The sequence below is a fragment of the Lathyrus oleraceus genome, chromosome 2, assembly GCF_024323335.1.
Source record: "Lathyrus oleraceus cultivar Zhongwan6 chromosome 2, CAAS_Psat_ZW6_1.0, whole genome shotgun sequence".
NCBI lineage: Eukaryota > Viridiplantae > Streptophyta > Magnoliopsida > Fabales > Fabaceae > Lathyrus > Lathyrus oleraceus.
In genome coordinates this window covers 311,070,298-311,093,398 of record NC_066580.1, presented here as the reverse complement: position 1 = coordinate 311,093,398, position 23,101 = coordinate 311,070,298, and the positions used below count along the sequence as shown (strand labels likewise).

The 23,101-nt window shown below is 33.3% G+C and overlaps 1 protein-coding gene across 1 annotated transcript; it reads right to left on the bottom strand.

Annotated features, from left to right (window-relative positions):
- Positions 1-841: 841 nt before the first annotated feature.
- Positions 842-1,540, bottom strand: LOC127119261 (60S ribosomal protein L27a-3). The gene has a single exon (XM_051049463.1). The coding sequence runs from the start codon at positions 1,409-1,411 to the stop codon at positions 965-967; it is 447 nt and encodes a 148-aa protein (XP_050905420.1). The 5' UTR covers positions 1,412-1,540; the 3' UTR covers positions 842-964.
- Positions 1,541-23,101: the final 21,561 nt, after the last annotated feature.

Genomic DNA, 23,101 nt, shown 5'->3' with positions numbered 1-23,101 from the left:
AGCTAAACGCTTGAAAATGAATGAAACATATTTTTCAATTACAAGATGCACCCAAAGAAACAACTCATTTGCCTTGAATATATATGTAACAATCATTGCATGCAGGTAAATTTGTGGTGTTGATGCAACAATCAGAACAATTTTTATGAATATCTGGAAAATATAGCGCAAGCTAGAAATATTAGATCAAGTGTATATATCTTTCGCTAAAACTAAACCAATTATTATCGTTTATATCACTATATCCATAACTAAAAGTATCATATTGGGAGTGTACATATCTTCTATTAAATTAAACACAATATTATAAAGTTGAGTCGAACAGAGTTAAACTCATTCATCCCTATCACACATAGGTAGAGAAAGAGAGAGAGAGAGAGAGTGAGAAAGACCGAGAGAGGTATAGAAGTAGTGTGCAATTTCTTATGTTTGGCAGACGAGAATGAATAAAGACGTGAATTCAAGAGTTATCACAAAATATTGTTTCAGATCAACATTGTGGCACTCAAGCAATGAATATATCAAACCTAGGAATTGTCACACAATGAACCAATAGCTAACCACACATTAGCTAATCACACACATTGAACCAAAAACGGTATCTCACCAAACATTAGCGAGAAAAACCATCAACCACAACACAATCAAACATCACACTCTTTGACAATTGAATTATCAAATTCAGAATCGAGATCTGAAGAATTGAGCTCTGGTCAGAAGTATTGTCTAATATAAACCATTATAATTGTGAAAAGCCAAACGCACATTGCATAATTAAAAAACCTAATAACAAAACAAGAACAGTTGATACCAAAATCAGATTGATAAACAAACAACTACATATCAGAAAGCATATAATATAATTATAACCAAGAAACATGTAATCATCCAAAATTTAACCAAAAACAAAATCAAATGTATTTAATCAAAATACTGAAATTTCAAAAAACAACAAAACAAAAACCTAGGCAGTAAGAACAACAGCGCCACCAGCTTCCTTAATCTTCTTCTCCGCAATCTTCGAAATAAGCTTCGCCTTAACAACAATAGGCTGATTAATAGGCAAAACACCCTTACCAAGAACCTTGAAGAAACCGTGTTGCGTAACATCAATAACAGGTGCAGTGCCCTTCGATTTCGCAGCCTTTTCCTTCACATCCTCAGGAATCAACGACCAAAGCTTGTCGATATTCACGATCGGGGAGTAGAACTTGTTGCGAAGCTTGTGGAAGTACCGCATACCGACTTTACCGAAGTAACCTGGATGGTACTTGTCGAACAGGATACGGTGGTGATGCATGCCTCCGGCATTACCACGACCTCCGGGATGCTTTCTGTGCTTTCCGATACGACCGTGTCCGGCGCTGACATGGCCACGCTTCTTCCTGTTCTTCTTGAATCGGGTTGTCATTGTTGCCGTCTGGTTTCGCCGCCGTCTGAAACAGAAAAATGAAAGTAGGGTTTTGTGTTCTTTTATATATGATTTGATGTGGTTTACTTTTTAATCCCTAGGGTTTGGGGTTTACAAGACTTCGAGTGAAGGGTATTAATGGAAAAATGAAATTGAATTGGATTTGGGCTTTTCATTTTCTGTGGGAACCAATAGTTTGTAATATTGGAAAATTCCATTTGCTACCCTACGTATGTACATTCACCTCCAAATTTAATTTATTTTCAATTTTCGTAAATAACTTTAAATAAAATTATTGTAATTTATATTGATTGATTTTTTTTATTTTTTTTATTCGATACATCTAGTTTTCCAAATAATAAATGAAATATTCAAAACACGAGAATCCATTCCAAACTTTTTAATATGACAAATATTTAATATCGGACATTTTAAATTTAAAATGGGTACACATAATATGTGAAAAATATATATCATCAAATATTTTATCTCTTTAAATACTTAAATATTTAGGATATATAGGTGGTGGGCTTTAGGCTGAGGCATTAAGTAAATATAGTGAATCATACTTTCAACCATTAAATTAGATAAGTTTATAGATTGAACCATATAAATTAAGAGATTGGATCTATTTTATATTCTTTCTTCCTCCTTTTTTTTTTTTGTTAGTCATTACAATGGGACGGGACAATGATGGATTTAAACGTGGTCAATCCCACCCACCTCTCTGTACCAACTCGCTCTCGCCTCATTCTTAACTGAGAATAATAAATGATCATTTACCACGCTATTGGCGAGAATGAATTTCTCCATCTTATCATATTTTTATCCATAAAAATTATATATATAATTTTAAATGCATAATTTTTCTATAATAATAAAAATTAATTATTAAACTAAATATTTGATTATTTTAATAATAATGATAATATTTTTTTCATTTTTTATTCAATCTATATTTTTAAAAAAATAAAAATAATTCTAATAAATTGATTATCTTATATTAAAAAAAAGTAAATGGATACTATCGTACCTAATTTTGTCTGCATTTTACTAATTTGCTTTTTTAGGTGTACGAAAAGCATTTGTATTTGTTTTTATTTTTAGATGCAATTTCAAACAAAAAATATTTAAAAAATAGGTATTATTATTATTATTTATTCAAATTTTTATTAAAAGTTAAAAAAATCAAGAAAAAATCAAATATTGACTTTTTGAAGTATTTTAATATTATTTTTGTATGTTTTAAATAGGTATTTTTTAATTATTAATTTTTTATTTTATTTATTTTTAATTAAAAAAATCACAAAAAAATATAAAAAATCATAATGTACATAATCTTTCCCGGTTGTCATCATTGTTTTTAATCTGTCTCAATTTGTCATACTTGTTTTTAATTAGTCGCAATGTGTCATACTTGTTCAATGGATTGCAATGTGTCTACTTGTTTCTATTTTGTCGCAATTTGTCATATTTGTTTTTAATTGGTCACGATTTGTCACTGTGACTTGTTTTTCTTTTATGTTAGCCTGAAAATTAATATAAATAGGAGGCAACCACACTGGCAAGAGGAGGACAAAAAAAGAGTTGATACAAAACCAACTTTTTCTCCCTCTCTCACGTGTTGACCAAAAAGGTAAAACAACACCACCACCAAACTTTTTGTCATCAACCATCATCACCACTACAAAATCAAACACAACACCATTAACAAAGACCGCCTTCTCCAGTTTCATACACCACCATAAACAAAGAACAAAACCAACAACAAATATCACGTCCAAATCAGAAAAGAAAATAGAAACTGAGAGGAATGAAGCCACCACCAACCGACATTGCTTTGATCATATTGGGGATAGGTATATTCAACCCCCCTTTTAGACCTTGTTGTGTCCATATTCTCGTCCAACAATATTATTTTAACAAAGATAACTATTGTACTTTTGATGATAATAACTTTTTTCTAATGATGACAACTGATGATGATAAGTCAAGCATAATCGGTTAAGAGGTTAAAGATGCAAACCAAAGAATTAGGGTTAGTTGGATTTGATTGTTTGATGATGGAAATCAAATGGAATTTAACTCAAGCCTTATCTCAAGTAAACTTAAGCATGTGTCTACAAGAAGGAAAGTATCTAACAAAGCCTTGAAGTACAAGAAAGTTCTGCCTTAATTAGTCTGACTGAAAACCATGTAATGCATAAGGGCATTTTGATAAAAGTACATGGCTAAATCACATGCACACGAAAACATTTTTTAAACTGATTTTTATCAAAGAAATATTTTCAAAAATGTCTTGAAGTTGTGCCAAATGAGTTGAAAGCTGATTGAAAAGATCTGGGCAAGGTTTTGCCTTTGCCAATTGATTGACACCTTATACAAATCGGTTGGAAGATTTCAAAAATGTACCCTGATTGATTAGGATAACATTTTAATGATGGGTAACGGTTAGATATCTTTTATTTTGATTTTTAACTTGGTAATTGATTGTAATGGAGGCAAATGATCGATTAGGACATTTGCCAATCGATTAGCAAATTATAAAATGCTTTTAAAACGATTTTCTTTTTGAGACAACCTTTGGCCTATAAATCGAGGTCCCTTCTTTCATTTCAAATTATATAGAACTGAGTTTCATTTAATACTTCTTTCTATATATATAAACTTTTCTTTCACTTTATCTCAATAAGTTTTTAGCCGAAGTGCTTTTCCTGAATGTCCTTTTTGCGAGTGAGATATTGTAATTTTGGAAGGGTAGATTTGTAAGTGCATTAATGAACTATTGTTTATACCTTGGTTGAACATTTTATCCTATTAGGGATTGTCTGTTTGAGTTAGAAGTTAAACCTATAAAAGCTTTGATTTAGGGATTGTGTGATCAAACTCTTGTTTAGATTTGAAGGCTTAGCTCGTGATAAAAGCTTTCATAGGTTCTTGGTTAGCCAGTGGTAAAACCAAGTTAGGTTAAAGCTTATCCCGGTATTAAAAGCTTGTTAGCGTTCAAGACTAGCCCAATATTAAAATCTCTCAGGTTATTGGTTAGTCCATGGTAAAACCAAGGTTTAAGATTCAAGATTAGCCCAGTATTAAAATCTTTCAAGTTATTGGTTAGCCCGTTATAAAACCAAGGTTTAAGGTTCCTGAGCTAACCCCGGTATTAAAAGCTTTCAAAGTTTGTTTAAAAGCTTAAAGACTAACCGCTCCAAGATTCTCGTGGAAAGGATGTTAACCGCTTCGATCCGCCATTTAGAAGGAAGGCTCACTACTTCACTCTGCTTTTTACTATTTTGTTGGAAGTTAGTCTTAAGCTTGATTTTTTTTTCCTTGTATAAGAAGGGTTTGTGAGTATAACCTACTAAAATCTCTCAAGTTTATTGGACACCCTCAAGATTAATTCTTGGGGAAAGGAGTAGGTATTTTTCCTTGTTTGGATGAACCTCTATAATTCTCTGTATTTTCTCTTTTCCCTCAACTCTTTACTTTTCACACTTTACACTTTGCAAAATTTATTTTTCCACTGCTTAATATTGAAAATGATTTTAAACTCTGATTTTAATCCACACAGTTTTTCAAAACCATATTTTTTGGAACCACGCAATTCACCCCCTTCTTGTATACAAAATCACGTGTCTAACACGTTTGATGTGAGAGTAGGTTAAACCATGAGGCAAATACATCAACTATAGACTTATCTTTTTAACCTGCTAATAGGTTATCTAATCATAACCGATCAGATATGTTGAGACCATTCTTAACGAACACGTGTTTTTATCATAATCGTTGATGCAAACCATCAGCGAGCATCTTGGATCATATACTTTAATTTAAACTATTGTATACTCGAAAGTATACTATATGCTTGGCACAACTTCATTAAATATACATTGAGGCTTCATAAAAGTTGTAAAGCATCCCTGCAAAAACATAATAGAGTTTTACCTTTGGTATCCAAATTTCCTTGGGTCTTGGTGCATTAGTCGTTCTAATAGTTCTAGGGTTACTACCTTTAGAATTTTACAATTTATCAAAAAAAGTGGAACTAAATGTCCAAATCTATTGTAGTGAGAATATTTATAAATATGTTGATTCATTTTCTTCCTATTTAATTCTTTTAGATGTGTCCTACCTGACTTAAACACTAATCTATTTTTATATAAGGAAGGTCTGTGACTTGACAAAATCAAGTCAAGATTTTATTTCCCTTTAGTAAATTCAATTGGGGTTTCATGTAAGTTTGTTACTTTCTTTTTAATCGAAGTTTCACATGTTCCATCATGGTTTCTAATATTAGTTACTTCGTGCTTAAGTATTTCATTTCTCTTTTTAGAAACTCAAGATAATCCTTAAGGTAATTTTTTAATGGTTGATGACAGCCCGTCATTGCATATATTTAGTCGAAGAATCGGAGCAAAACAAGTGAAAGATAAGCCAAAATGAAGAAGAATGACCAAAGAGTGAGGAAAAAATAGCTAACTGTGAAAATTGTGGACTTAGTGAAAATTTGAGTGAAAAGAAGCAAAAAAGGATGCAACCTCGGAAATAATCACATGCATAATCGTGCGCGCGATAGGGTCATAAAAGCAGCATCGCACGCGATGCAAGTCATCACACACGTGATGGTCACCTTTTCTAGGTTTTTCTGACGCGTTCTAGTCCATTCTGAAGCCAATAAAATGGGATTTTATGCACTTTCACAAGGGTTACAATTTGGAGAGAGCAAATCACAATTTTGATAGCATAAAGGGTGATTTTTAGAGCATTTAAAGCCATTAGAGACCATTACTTCAAGGGATTTCATATGTTATTTTCATCTACCAATTGTGGTATTGTTAATTGCATTATGAGTAGTTAAACTCAGATAGCTTAGGTTGTGTTATGATGAACTTATTTCAATGTTGTTGGATTCTATGTTGATTTGACTTTGCATGAACCTTTTGATCTATAATGCCATTCAATTGCTTATTGTTCTTAATGCTTTTTATGTGAGATACTATTTTCATCTGATTTTGGGCACATAGGGAATACTGACCATTAGTCTATGTTTTAGACCTAGGACAATTATTATACTTACACTGGTTGAATAGGAATAGGAATAGGAAACCCCGAGTAATGGCATAGGGAATTAACATTTTATACATCGCCTAACCCTACTTACGCTGGTGGACTAGGGATAGAAAGCTTCGAGTAGAGGTTAGTGAGTTATTTCGTGAGGGATTGCCTATAATGGTTTTGTTAATTTGTTGTGGGGTTATAATGATAACATCATTCATACAGGGCATCAAACATCAACAATAAAGGAATATGGGATTCTAAAACACAACATGACTGTTTTCATAATTATGTTTACTCGTTTATTTACTTTTCACACAAAAACTCGAAATACCCCTCCTTTTTACTAGTTTTTATACATTGCACACATTTTATATTACTTGAAGGTAGTCCATGTGGATTCAATATTTTTATTACTTCAACATTATTGGTATACATGCCGAGAAGTCGTCAAGTTTTTGGCGCCGTTGTCGGGGACTGTTTATATCTCAACAAGGTGGCATTTGTGCAATGTTTAGTTTTTTACTTTTGTTTTTTATTGTAAATATTCTCATTTGTAAATATTTTATTTTTGTTTCTTCTTCATTTTCCTTTTCTATTTCTTTTTTTAAGTTCTATTCTTGTTTAATTTTTTTTATTTAGTGCAGTGCTACTAAGGGTTTCTTCTTTTTGTTTTGTATGCGAGGTCAAGACAGTCATGCAAGATGCCGTCTATGCTACTTTTGCAAAGTTTGAAGCTTATGTGAAGGAACTTACAGCAAAAACGCCCATTATGGAAAATGCTATAAATTATTCAGAACCAGAACCTTACACTGATCATTCATGGTAGGAGGATTTATCATCTCAGCTTGAAGAAACATTGACTCAGTTTATAAAGATGACTTGACTCAATTTTGAGAAAATCAACAGGCATCAAGAAACTGTGTGAAGTAACATGGAAACATCCTTCGAGTATTTAGAGATGCAACTTGGTCAAATATCTAGCCAATTAGCATTAAAACTAAGATCTAGTGGGGAATTTTATGAAAATATGTTATATAGTCCTAGAGATGTGGAAATTGAAAGAGAGGTCAAACAGGAATGTGAGTTAATCGATGAAGGAAGAGTTGAAAAAAAGAAAGAAGAAGAAAAATGTGCACCATTTGATGAAGAAATATAAGCAAGAATAGAAGAATCGGAGGTGAAAAATATATGTGGGAAAAGAATAAGAACGCAATATGAAAATTATATAGTTTTGGGTGAAGCTCCAAATTCAATCATTCACTTATACATAGGTATCCAACTATAAGATCTTCAACAAAAGAATAGTCTTACACCTAGAAACAAAGATGATAAAAGAGGAGAAATAAATGAAGTATTGGATAAGATTTATGTCTTGTTTAATACTATCAAACTGAAGAAAATATGGAAGAAAAACCTTCAATTCCTGAAAGTGATGGAATTCCTACCAAACAAAAGGAGGAAGAAGGATGATGTGTTTTTCGTGTCATATATGCTGCCCTGACACAAAAATTGAAAGGTCAAGTTTAGGACCTTAAAGAAGCGGTTGATGGGAGGCAACCCATCGGTTATAACCAGTTTTGTGTGTGCAGAATTTACTTTATTTTTAGACCTTCCATAAGAGTAATTAGCTACTCGAGCATGACCATTCCATGACAATCTATGCTTTCTTTAATAAATGAGTTTGTAACTGTATTTTTTTTCATAATTGCAAGTTTAGCACTTTAGCAGTGAACAGATAATCCAAAAGAAACTTGATCATCACAATATCAACTAGAAATTTGAAGGCAAAGGATGAGAAAAGAATCAACAGACGTGTACTCAACCTACAGATATCTCATCTAGTAAGGGTTGAGCCAAATAACTTTCATTACTCACTTTTATTTCTTGATGAGTGTATCCATACATAATTATTTTATCTGATTTGATCTATTTCTGGTTAAGTTATCTGGTTTGATAGACACACACTGAGGCAGTTTTTTTTGTTTATAACTTTGAGCCTTTTTAAACCACCATGTAGTAATAGGTATATCCATTGCTAACCACTTTAAGCTTTAGCCTTTCTTCCGATGACTTAGCCTAAAATTATTAGCCATATGACTTGAAAGATCTTTTCTTTCCACACTCTCTTTTGGATTTAGGTAGAAGTATAGTTCTGAAAGTATATGAAAAAGATTGAGTTTGAGGTTTCTCTTGGAAGTGAGCAAAGTTTTAAGTTTGGGGTTGGGTTACTAGAGAACATTGGTCAAAATTTTCAAAATTTATGAGAAAAAAAGAAGTGGAAAAGACATTTTTGTTAGAACAATATTTGGTTATGCATTTATACCTTGAGTTTTGATGATAACAGCGTTGTATTTGTGTGAGAAAAAATTTGGTACCCTAGTGGTTTGTGATTGTGTAGCTTTAACAGCCAATTCTAATTCTGAGTATATGACGTGCAACGTCATCAGTTTCTGAATAATGAGTTTTGATTCCTCTTTTGTGTCAGTTATAAGAAGTTCTGAAAGATGTTCAATGTTGTTGCTGCAATGATCTTTCTGCTTCTGTATTGATTCACTCCTAAGAAGCTTCTGAGGAGACGATATATTGCTACTGCAACGTCCTCTCAGTTCATGCTTCTGGACGTGACTCTGATCATCAAGATTCTGAAGAATGGCAAGCTTCTGAAGTTGTGTTACGTAGTTGAAGATTCTAAAGATCTCCAGCCATGCGATTGAGGTTATCAAGGTTCTGACCTTAGATTCTTAAGACTCTAAAGATTCTAAAGATACTGAATATCTTAAGCCAGACTACTGATGTTGTCAAGGTTTTGACCAAAGATTCTGATGTTTATGAATCTAGCTTTATGTTTCTTCATTTCATGCTTCGTCAACTTTCATCAGAAGCCAATGAACTTGAAGATAATATTAAATAGGAATGTAATCAAATAGTACACATTAAGAATTTAATATCCTTTCCACAACCTGATTTCATGGGCAAAGGACAATATTATACATCACACATGTCACTGATTTTATGGGCGAAGGACAATATGCAGTATCACTCCTTTCACCATCCAATGATGGACAGCCGCTCTATGATCTTTCCCTATTTTCCCCTTCAACGGTCTTCTTCTTATGCTATATAAGCAACACTTGAAGACTTGAAGAAAATGGCGGTGTTACAACATTTTGACAAGTTTGTTTCTTTGTGAAAAACTATCATTCTTTTGTACACATTTTTTCTTTAAGTGTTTGGTTATCATTTGTATAAAATCTGCTTGTACAGAAGCAACTTGTAACACACAAAATATTATCCAAACTGTTTGTTTGATTCCTTAAGGAGGTTATCCTTAAGAAGACAAATAAGGTTTTTCTTTGCGAGTCCTTAAAGAGACTATGGTATAGTTGGATCCTTGAGAAGACAAATAAGGTTATTCTTTATGATTATCGTAATCTGTTGATTATAGTGGATTAAGTTCTTGTGTATAAGGCAAAATCACCTTGGCGGGTGGACTGGAGTAGCTTTGAGTTTCAAGCAAACCAGGATAAGAATACTTATGTTTTTATCTCTTTGTTATTAACTTGTTAGTGGTGTTCTTATTTTTGAAAAGGCTTTTGTTTATAAAACCCAATTCAAACCCCTATTTCTTGTAATTTTCACACCTTCAATTGGCATCAGATATCTGGTTCTAATTGTGATAAAAAATTTATCAACAATTTACCGTGTTCAGTACCGATCCAGTTTATGTGAGAAATAATGGGCGCTGCTAACGCTGCTAACATTGTTAACAATAATGAAAGAGATCACTACAATTAAAACCCACCGATCTTTGATGGTGAGAAATTTGATTATTGGAAAGATAGAATAGAAAGCTTCTTTCTTGGTTACGATGTTGATCTCTGGGATCTTGTAGTTAATGGCTACGTTCAGCCAGTTAATGTTGAAGGAAATATTATAGCAAGAAGTGTTATGACTGGTCAACACAAGAAAGATTTCAAAAATCATCATAAGGCCAAGACTATATTGCTAAATTCTATCTTTTATACTAAGTATGAGAAGATAACAAACAAAGATTCTGCCAAATCCATTTTGACTCTCTGAGGATAACTCGTGAGGGGAATGCTCAAGTCAATAAGACAGATGACTTGACCTTAATCCAGAAGTACGAGGTATTCAAAATGGAAGATGATGAAAGAGTTGAGACTATGTTCTCAAGGTTTCAGATGCTTGTTGCATGACTTAAAGTTCTAGACAAAGGATACTCTACAACTGACCATTTCAAGAATATTATCAGAAGTCTTCCTAAAAAATGGAGACATATGGTAACTGTGTTGAAACTGGAAAATGATCTCAACAGTGTCAGTCTTGAAGAACTTGTTAGTTCTTTAAGAAGCCACAAGATTGAGCTCGAGGAAGATGAACCTCAGAAATGAGGAAAATATGTTGCCTTAAAGTATAAGCCTGAGAGGACAAAAGCTTATCAAGCTAGGGAAGAATCATAAGGATCTGATGAAGACTCTAAAGATTATGATGAGTTATCTCTGATCTCAAAGAGAGTCAACAGACTCTGGAAACACAGGAAAAATGGTAAAAGAAAGTTCAGAGGAGCCAGGAGGGCTGTTGGTCGTTTTGATTCTTCGTCTGAACAAAAGAAGCAAGGTTCTGGAAAAAAAGTTATCTGCTTTGAGTGCAAGGAGTCAGGCCACTATAAAAATGATTGTCCTAAGTTGAAAAAGGATAAAAGGCCTAAGAAGAATTTTTCCAAAGGCAAGAAGGGGTTGATGGCCACAGGATGACTTAGAATCCGTAGAAGAAGATTATGACGAAGAAAAAGCCAATGTTACATTGATCTACAACTACAGATGATCTCGAAGGTTCTGAAGGTATCATCAGAATCAGAACTTGACTCTGATTCTAAAGAGGTGTTTTCTAAGTTATCTTGTTCTAATCTTGAACCATGTCTCTCTGAAATGCTGGAAAAGTACCAAAGTCTTCAGAGTAAATACAAGGACCTTAAACAAGTCCAAGTAGTTGCTTCTGAAACTCGCATTGAGCTTAAGAAAGATATTTACACTCTAAATGAAAAAGTATTTTCTTTAGAAAGTAACAACTCTGCTTTGAAAAGCAACATTTCAAAACTAGGGGAGGAAGCAGTCTCAGAAGCTTCTGGTACTAATTGTGTCATTAGATATGACAGAGTATTCCAGTACTTTCTAGCTAAAAGCATAGATAAAAGCAAAATGGATTCCTTGATCTATGGAGTTAGCAGGAAATGGCAATAAAGGTTTAGGTTGTATAGAAACTATAAAACCCAACGAAAGTCAGAAGGTAAAACCAAAACCTTCATATGTGCATTTCGTGCATGCTGGTACTGAGATTGATATTTCTGCACAGACATAGAAACATACAATGGGTAAGAACTCAGTTCTGAAACCTAAGTATCATGCACAAATTCCTCATGATTATCCTTCTGCTAAAATACCCAAAGGTGTAATAAACTCTGGGAAAATTAACAAGAGAGGACCCAGAAAGTGGGTACCTAAGGATAAAATAATTTATGTTATAAACATCCTTATTAGCTCAGCTGAAACACCAGTCATGGTACCTGGACAGTGGATGCTCGCGACACATGACAGGCAGAAGGTCTATGTTCTAAGATTTGGAACTTAAGCCTGAAAGCTTCGTTGGTTTCAGAGGAAACCAGAAAGGAAAGATCATTGGCTATGGAACTATTGTAATGATAAACTTCCTTATATTACTAATGTTCTTTTAGTTGATTGTATGATGCATAACCTATTATCTATTAGTCAACTTAGTGAAAATGTTTATGATATCATTTTAATTAAAAGACTTGTAAGGCTATTAGTCAGAAACATGGTACAATCCTCTTTAACAGAAAGAGAAATAACAACATTTACAAAATTAAACTTTCTCATCTTGAGGATCAAAATATAAAATGTCTATTGTCTGTTAATGAGGAGCAATGTGTATGGAATAAACATTTGGGCCATGTTAGCTTGAGAAGGATTTCTCAGTTAAATAAGCTTGGATTAGTCAGAGGCTTACCCAACCTGAAGTTCGCTTCAGATGCTCTTTGTGAAGCATGTTAGAAAGGCAAGTTTTCAAAAACATCTTTCAAAGTGAAAACTATTGTTTCTACCACTAGACAATTAGAACTTATGCACATTGATTTGTTTGGACCAATGAAAATTGACTTTATCAATGGAAATAAGTATAGATTAGTCATCGTTGATGACTATAGTCGTTGGACATGGGTAAAGTTCTTGAAACACAATGATGAGTCACATTTTGTGTTCTCTACTTTCTGCTCACTAGTGCAAACAGAAATGAACTGCAAAATAGTCAGAGTTAGAAGTGATCATGGTGGCGAATTTGAAAATAACCTTTTTGAAAATCTTTTTGATTCAAAAGGCATTTCCCATGATTTCTCTTATCCTAGAACTCCACAGTAAAACGGGGTTGTAGAAAGGAAGAATAGGACTTGCAAGAAATGGCTCGCACCATGACTCAAGAAGCTGACATGGCTAAGCATTTCTAGACAGAAGCAGTTAATACAACATGTTATATTTAGAATAGGATTTCTATCAGACTTATTATGAGAAAGACTCCCTATGAATTGTGGAAGAACAAAAAGCCCAACATTTCTTACTTTCACCCTTTTGGATGTGAATGTTTTATGTTAAACACTAAAGAGAATCTTAGCAAGTTTGATTCTAAAGCACAAAAGTGTTTATTGTTAGGATATTCTGAATGCTCTAAAGGCTATAGAATCTTTAACACTGAAATATGAATTGTTGAAGAATCAATTCATGTTAGATTTAATAATAAGCTTGACCCTGAAAAGTCAAAGCCAGTTGAGAAATTTGTAGATTTGAAGATCAATCTTTCAGAATCCAAGGATATTGGTTCTGGAGAAAAAGACTTGGATGGAAAAACTAAATAATATGAAGCAAACGACTCATATACGACTCAACCAAAAGATGACATTGGTCCAACTCATCAGAAGAAGAGTAGATCAAGAACCCCTCCTTCTGAAGAACTGATTCTGGGAGATAAAAATGCTCCAGTCATAACTAGATCTTCATTAAAGCCTTATGAATAGACTCTTCTAGGTTTGGTATCTATGACATAACCCACATCTATCGATGAAGCACTTCTGGATAATGAATGGATTCTGGCTATGCAAGAGGAATTTAATCAATTTACCAGAAACGATGTTTGGGATCTTGTTTAGAAACCAAAAGGTTTGCATGTCATTAGAACTATATGGGTCTTCAGAAATAAGCTTAATGAGAATGGAGAGGTTGTCAAAAACAAGGCTCGACTGGTAGTATAAGTTTATAGTCAGCAAGAAGGTATAAACTATACATAAACCTTTGCTTCAGTTACCAGGTTAGAGTCTATTCGTCTTTTAATTTTGTTTGCAGTCAATCATAACATCATTCTTTATTAGATGAATGTTAAGAGTGAATTCTTAAATGGATATATTTCTTAAGAACTATATGTGCACCAACCTCCTGGTTTTGAAAGCTCTCAAAATCCTGACTTTGTTTTTAAACTGAAAAAGTCGTTATATGGTCTATAACAAGCTCCCAGAGCTTGGAATGATAGACTAAGTAACTTCTTTTTGGAAAATAATTTTACCAAAGGGAAAGTGGACACAACTCTTTTTTGAAAAACCTTTAAGAATGATATTCTGGTTGTGCAAATTTATGTTGATGATATTATTTTTGGTTTTTCCAATGCTTCATTATTCAAGGATTTTGCTAAGTCAATGCAGGCAGAATTTGAAATGAGCCTGATGGGAGAACTCAAGTTCTTTCTGGGAATCCAAATTGATCAAAGTTCAAAAGGAACGTACATTCATCAGAGCAAATATACAAAGGAACTTCTGAAGAAGTTTAACATATCAGAATGTAAGCAAGCAAAGACTCCAATACATCTCACATGTATTCTAGAGAAAGAAGAGGTAAACAGTAAGGTTAATCAGAAGCTATTCAGAGGTATGATATGCTTTCTCCTTTATCTAACCCCTTCTAGACCTGATATTTTATTCAGTGTTTGCTTATGTGCTCGCTTCCAATCAGATCCTATGGAAACTCACATAACTACTAATAAGAGAATCTTTAGGTATCTGAAAGGTACTACTGACCTTGGTTTATTTTATAGAAAATCAAGTGAATACAAATTAGTAGGCTATTTTGATGCTGACTATGCTAGAGACATAATAGAAATAAAAAGTACTTCTGGAAGTTGTCAATTTCTAGGAGATAATCTGATCTCATGGTCCAACAAGAGATAGTCAACAATTGCGCTTTCTACAGCTGAAGCTGAATATATTGCAACTTCTGGATGCAACACTCAAATATTCTAGATGAAGAGTAAGTTGGAAGATTATCAGATATCTGAGAGTAACATTCATATTCTTTGTGATAATACTTTTGCTATTTATTTATCTAAGAATCCTATCTTACATTCTAGGGCTAAGCATATTGAAATTAAACATCACTTTTACGTGACTATGTTCAGAAGGGTATTTTTCATCTAAAATTTGTTGATACAGACCATCAATGGGTTGATATCTTTATAAAAAAAACTTGCTGAAGATAGATTCATTTTCATTCTGAAAAACTTATTTATGGATTTATGTCCAAAATGAAAAGATGTATTTCAGAATGTTTAAGTCTTTAGAACTTTAGATTAGATTCTGAGAATGTTTTTGTTGACTCCGAAACATGAGCTTTCTGAAGTAAGGGAGTTTCATGAATCAAAAAGGTTCTGATCAGAAGCAATCTTATCGATTTGTCTTCTTGATTCTAAAAAATCGTTGCATTAAATGATTGTCATGTCGTTTGATTTCATATGGTTCTATGTGGTGACAGTTGTCCCATTTTTTGAGCATGCTTGTAAAATCGTGACACATTGAGTTTCACAATTCTTGGAACTAGGTTTAAAAATATTACGCTTTCCCCTATGACTGCGTATTTTACCTTGTCATAATTGCCTTTTTTTTATATAAACCCACTCACTCATATTTACACACTACACGCATAATATTCCCACACTTTCATCTTTCAAACTAAAACACTCCTATCTGCAACTGTTCATCTCTCTTTCATCTTCATCAATGGCTTCTCAACAACAACAAACTAAACAACAGATTCAACAACAGTTTCAACAACTGCATCTAGCTCAGCCTAGATCTCCTTCTAGATCTGTCACTATTGAAAGTTATCCTCCATCCAAAGAAGAAATCAGCGGTAGTAATATTCCATTGATAAATTATCCTATCTTCACAAAGATTGATCCTCTAGAAGTTTTAGTATACTACATAGATATATGTCTTGAAGATAATATTGATCCTTTGGTGGATCCCTTAAATCTCCTGAATGACTACGCAATTGTTCTGCCGCTTCCTCCTCCTTCGCAAAACCCTTAGTTTTTCTCAAAAGTGTCTTCGCTCGTGTGTGTATGTGTGTTGTTTATTTTAATATAAATGTGTGTGTGTGTGTGTGTGTGTGTATGTGTGTGTGTGTGTGTGTGTGCTCTTTATGTTCGTTAGATTACTTATTACATTTTTACTGTGTTTCTTTGTATTTCCATCTTTTTAATTTTGTTTGTATCTTCTCCGACTGTTGGCATTTATCAATGAAAAATGTTTTTGTTTCTCATTATTTCTTTTATTATTTTGTCTATGTCTTTTTGATCGATGAAAAAGGGGGAGAAACATATATAAGGGGAAGATTCATAATTATTTTTTATATATCTAAATTCCTAACTAAAGAACCCAAACATTGTTTAATGTTTTCTGCTAACAACTACTTCGAAGAATAGTTTGTTAACTATTTTGCAGGGTTATATTCAAACATCAGAATTTCTTATGAAGTTTCAAAGATTAGAGTACAAGTTACCAGTTTCTGATGAAATGGTCTTCTATCTGAGTCTATAAATCCTTCATGCTGATGATTGAGAATCAGATTCAAGCACATGAATATTTAAGGAATTAATAAATGTTCTAAACTTAAAACACTGGATACTTGGCATCAAGTTCTGAAGAATTTGAAAATTTTGGCATTGGCATCTAGCTATGAGGAAGAGTTTCCTCCAGTAATCAGACTGGAAAATCAAGTTCTTGAGAAGAATTCTCAACCAGGTTCTGAAAATTCTTTTTAAGAGTTCTGCTCTTCAAAGGCAATCTAGCTCTGAAAGATAATTTCAAAGAGAACCATATTTCAAGTTCTGACTAAAGACAACTAGCTCTAAATTTTATTCAAAAGAACCCAACCAAGTTTCTAAAGTGAAGCTCATCGAAATGTTAACATTAACAAACTAGTGCTCTGGACAACATCAATAAACTTCTGAAGATAAACCAGATTCTGATTGAAAATTTACTATGGTACTTCAAAAAGGTTAATCAGGAAAGTGTTCTTTCATTCTGATTTTATCTTTTTAGTTATCTTTTTAGGATTATTATACATCTCAAGGGGAGCTTTGTGCTTCTGTAAGATGTATTCTTTTGTGATTACCCTTTACAAAACTGTTCATCAAAATACATATTTTGGCATCATAAAAAAGGGGGAGATTGTTAGAACAAGATTTAGTCATGCATCTATACCTTGAGTTTTGATGATAACAATGTTGTATTTGTGTGAGAACAATTTTGGTATCCTAATGGTTTGTTATTTTGTAGCTTCAACATCCAGTTCTGATTCTGAGTATATGACGTGCAACGTTATCAGTTTCTGAATAATGAATTTTGATTTCTCTTTTGCGCTAGTTATAAGAAGTTCTAAAAGATGTTCAATGTTGTTGTTGTAATGATCTTTCTACTTTTTTACCGATTCACTCATGAGAAGCTTCTGAGGAGACGCTATGTTGTTGTTGCAACATATTCTCAGTTCCTTCTTCTAGACGTGACTCTGATCACCAAGCTTCTAAAGAATGGCAAGCTTCTGAAGTTGTGTTATGAAGCTGAAGATTCTGAAGATCTCAAGCCAGACGATTAAGGTTATCAAGGTTCTGATTGTAGGCTTTGAAGACTCTGAAGATTCTTAAGATACTGAAGATCTCAAGCTAGACTATTGACGTTATTAAGGTTCTAACCAAAGATTCTGATGTTTCTGAATCTAGATTAATGTTTCTTCATTTCATGTTTCATCAAATTTCGTCAGAAGCCAATGAACTTGAAGAAAAGATCAAATGGGAATGTGATCAAGTAGTACAATACAAATCAAATATCTTTTCTACTACTGTATTTCATGGGAAAAAGACAATATTATACATCACACTTATCACTGATTTTATGGGTCAAGGATAATACGCGATATCACTCCTTTCACCATCCAACAATGGATAGCCTCTCTATGAGCTTTCCCTATTTTGCCCTCCAACAGTCCTCTTCTTATGCTATATAAGTGAGACTTGGAGACTTGAAGAAAAGGTCAGTGTTACAACATTTTGACAAGTTTGTTTCTTTGTGAAAAGCTATCATTCTTTTGTACACAGTTTTTCTTTAAGTGTTTGTTTATCATTTGTGCAAAATCTACTTGTATAGAAGCAACTTATAACACACAAAATATTATTCAAACTGATAGTTTGATTCCTTAAAGCGGTTATCATTGAGAAGACAAAGAAGGTTGTTCTTTATGAGTCCTTAAGGAGACTAGGGTATAGTTGGATCCTTGAGAAGATGAAGAAGGTTGTTCTTTGTGATTATTGTAATTTATTGATTATAGTGGATTAAGTCCTTGTGTATAAGGTAAAATCACCTTGGCGGATGGACTAGAGTAGCTTTGAGTTTCAAGCGAACCAGGATAAAAATACTTGTATTTTTATCTCTTTTTTATTAACTTGTTAGTGGTGTTCTTATTTGGGAAAAAGTTTTTGCTTGTAAAACCTAATTTAACCCCCCCCCCCTTCTTGTGTTTTTCATACCTTCAACTTCTTCAAAAAAATAAGAAAAGAAAAAAATGATAGTATAAGAAGGATAAAAAATCTCTATTACCGTAAAAAAGGAACAAAGAGGTATAATGATATAAGGGGAACTAGGCACCTAACTCCAAAGGTTTAAACCTATTTTCCTAAAAGTATCCTACCCAAACATAAGCCAAGCTACAACCTTAAAAGACCTCTAATGTGTGTGTTGTGATTTATGTGATGAACTCTATTAGAACATGGGTAAGATAATCATAATTGATTTTACATGTTGATTGAGTGATCACCATATCCATTGAGCGTGTTAAACTCAGAGACAAGTTGAGTACTCGTCAATGTTGAAGACATTTTCCAAAATCTTCGGATAAAAGTTAGAAGCTAGAACAATGGTCGGGTAAAAGAAATATTTAATTTGGTGATGTTCAATTGTTATTGTGCGACTTGTTTTCTATTGAAATATGCAGTTGCAGGTGAGTTACTTGAGGACAAGCAACAATTTAAGTTTGGGGTTATGATGATAGTATGTGATTGCATATATTTAGTCGAAAAATCATAGAAAAACAAGTGAAAGATGAGCCAAAATGAAGAAGAATGACCAAAGAATGAGGAAAAAATAGTTGGTGTGAAGATTATGGACTTAGTGAAAATTTGAGTGAAAAGGGAGCAAAAAAGGACGCAGCTTCGGAAATAATCACATGCACCATCGCGCACGCGATAGAGCCATAAAAGTTGCATCATGCACGCAATGCAATTCTCACACGCGCGATGGTCACTTTTTCTGGGATTTTCTTATGTGTTCTGGTTCATTCTGAAGCCAATAAAAGGGCATTTTCTACATTTTCACAAGGGTTACGATTTGGAGAGAGCAAAACACAATTTTGAGAGCACAAAAGGTGACTTTTAGAGCATTTGAAGCCATTAGAGGTCATTTCTTTAAGGGATTTCATATGTTATTTTCACTTATCAATTATGATATTGTTAATTGCATTATGAGTAGCTAAGCTCCTATAGGTTATGTTGTGTTATGATGAACATATTTCAATATTGTTGGATTCTATGTTGATTTGACTTTGTATGAACCTTTTGATTTATAATGTCATTCAATTGCTTATTATTCTTAATGCTTTTTATGTGAGACACTCTTTTAATCTGATTTTAGGCACATAGGAAATATTGACCATTAGTCTATGTGTTAGACCTAGGGCCATTATTGTACTTACGCTGGTTGAATAGGAATAGGAGACCCCGAGTAGTGGCACAAGGAATTAATGTTCTATACATTGCCCGACCCTGCTTACACTGGAGGATTAGGGATAAAAAGCTCCGAGTAGCGGTTAGTGAGTTATTTCGTGAGGGATCGACTATAAGAGTTTTGTTAATTCGTCGTGGGGGTTATAATGATAAGATCATTCATACAGGGCATCAAACATCAATAATAGAGGAATATGGGATTCTAAAGCATAACCTGTCCACTTTCGTGATTCTGTTTACTCGTTTATTTACTTTTCGCACTAAAACTCGACCCCAATTTTTACTAGCTTTTATACATTACACACATTTTGTCTTGCTTGAAGGCAATCCCTATGGATTTGATCTTTTTATTACTTCGAATTTATTGGTACATTTGTCGAGAAGTCGTTAATGGTAAGATAATATATTATAAAAGACCAACACCAACACAAAATACAAGGAGAAAGGAGGCACAAGATGTGTTAAGTCAAGATACAACTCACAAAACAACAACAAAAAATAGAGAAAAAACAACACAAAAAAAACACATAAATAACCATCAAACAAAAATAGTAAGGCAAAGCCACACCAATAGCCCAACATCACATCACCCTAATAGAACCAAGCTAGGTCTTATACCACTAATTCACCGAAACCATAACCAGAGCCTCAGGAAGAAACACCAACCACATAAAACCAGGGACAATCTCGATCCGCTATTGGATCAAACATATGATAAGATTGTGAAGCCAATCATTAAAGGATAAAAATTCCAATTGAGACTTATGATGAAACCATATCCAAGCAAAAAAAACACATTTATCCTCCAACTCTTTCACACTAGAAAATGTATCAGTGAAGAGTTTGTCATTACGATCCAACCAAATAGTCCACACCATAGCATGCCAAATCAGAATAAACCTACCCCTAATATTATCCCTAGGGTGTAATGAGAGGAAAAACCTAAAGACAAGACAAAGATCCCTGAGCAAGGCCAATTGCACACCTAATCACCCAAAAACCCTACACCATACACTGGCAATCAAACTACAAGTCTTAAACAAAAGAGATGTCGATTCAACATGATCACCACAAAAAGTCCCGCCAAGATCAACAATAACATTCCTCTACACGGAAATATTTGAAATTCTCTTGTTGGCCAGTATTTTAATTCCTCACGTGGAAGTTTAGTTATCCCAAATATTAATTTTCCACGTGGGCATATGGTGCATGGTGGTATTTCTAAAGGTTATGATGAACAACATGTTATGGGCGATTCAACATGTTATGGTGGTATTTGTATGGTGGCAAGGCCAACTGCACACCTAACCACCCAAAAATCCTATACCAGACACTAGTAATCAAACTACAGGTCATAAACAAACACTATACTAAACTAACAACCATATGTGTAAGAGGTGAACATTGTGCATTTGAAGTCAGAAGCATAGCCCGTGAGGAAGAAGATGATGTCTCTGGGCGAGCGCACCACCAATCGACGCAACCATGCTCCAACTGTTTAAGGAGAGGAGTTGGCTAACTTGTTTTAGAAGAACATGTATTTATCATTTAAGGGGGATGAGGCAAACTCAAAAGGTTTGATATATTTAATGCCATATTTTAGTTAGTTATTATATCAATTTTGTGGATTAAGACGAGGTGTCACCTCTGCCAATTAAAAATCTCTTTTAAGGGCATGGTTTGCTTGTAATAATTATTAGTATTTGTTGAAAATATACATGTTGATTAAGTCCCACATCCCTTATTTTTGTAAAGGAAAAGGGAGTCCAAGCGTATATAAAGGATTCAAGTTCTTCATAATAAAATGCACTAGTCATAAGCACTTTAAGCTAGTATTTGAGTTTTTATGTTCTCTTATACTCTTATATCAGAGCATTGTGAAATGTAGTTAAATATTTTATTTGGGGGTGTGCATGTATTGAGGGTCTAGGGTGGTTGAGGGTAAATTATGTGTTGTAAAATTTTTCATATAATGTTATTCTTTGGTTGTCATTTGACAACAACCATGGTTTTCCTCCAATTTTGGAGTTTCCATATTATGTTCCTGTGTGGTGATTATGTTCTTTTATTTTCTCTTTATCAATTTTTTCCAATAATCTGTATCAGAGTATTTTGGTTTGATTCAGGTATATGAGTTCCTATTATGTATTGTGTTGCATCTTTGTCTGATATTCCACACCAGAAAAGAATGACGGTGTTGTGGAAGAGTTATTGAGTTGCGGTCACAAGTTCCACTCTGCAGTTTGGGTTGGATAAAATTGATGGAAGAATTGTTTTTGACATGTGGAAAATTCAAGTCAAAGATATATTGATACATTCAGGATTACACAAGGTGTTGGTTAGTGGTTAGTACATGAGCATTTATTGACATTGGTGCAAAGTGTCTTATGGTATTATGTCGGTGGTCGAAGAGCTTCCCTCCAGCATGGAAGTTTCACCACAAGTTTTCAACCTGGTTTTCGACATGTGAAATTCTTGAACTGGTTTAGATTCAAGTGAAATATATTCTTTATGATAGAGTATATAATTTTTAGTGATGGAAATGTGAAATTCTTGGACTGGTTTACCATAAAGTAAAATATATTCTTCATGGTAGAGTATGACAATTTTTGAACTATGATTACCAATGAAGACAATATGAAAATTCTTGGAGTGGCTTACCTTCAAGTAACAATATTCTTTATGGTGGAGTATGATAGTTCTCTGTGAGCTATGATTGTTGGTGAAAACTGTAACGCCCCGATTTTATTTAAATTATTTTCCGTAATTTAATTGTGTGATAATTGTGGTTGTGTTGTGTTGATTGGTGTTTTGATGTGTTGTGTACCCTTGGTGTGGGATAATTGCCTTAGAAGTTAAGGTGTTGGGGAGTGTGTGTAAACAAAAGTGTAGAAAGGGCGGTGTGGTGGGTAAAACTAATTAATCATATTAGTTATTAGTTATTTCATTAATTAATAATATATGAATATTAATGTAATCATTTAATTTTAGTGGATTATTATTATTATTTTTTTTATTACTGATGATAATAATAATAATCACTCAAATTAAATAACTAATATTAATATTCATATAATATTAATTAATTAAATAAATAATAACTAATATGATTAACTAATTTTACTCACCACACCACCCTTTCTACACTTTTACTCATACACTCCCCAACACCTTAATTTATAAGGCAACTACCCCACACCAAGGATACACAACACATCAAAATACCAATCAACACAACACAACCACAACTATCACATAATTAAATTATGGAAAATAATTTAAATAAAATCGGGGCATTACAAAAATAATGAAAATTGATGTATTATTTTCAATCAAGATGGAGATTGTTGGTATTGGTTGAAGATATACATGTTGATTAAGTCCCACATGACATAGTTTTGCAAAGGAAAAAGGAGTCTAAGGCTACACAAAGTGTTTGAGTTCTTCATT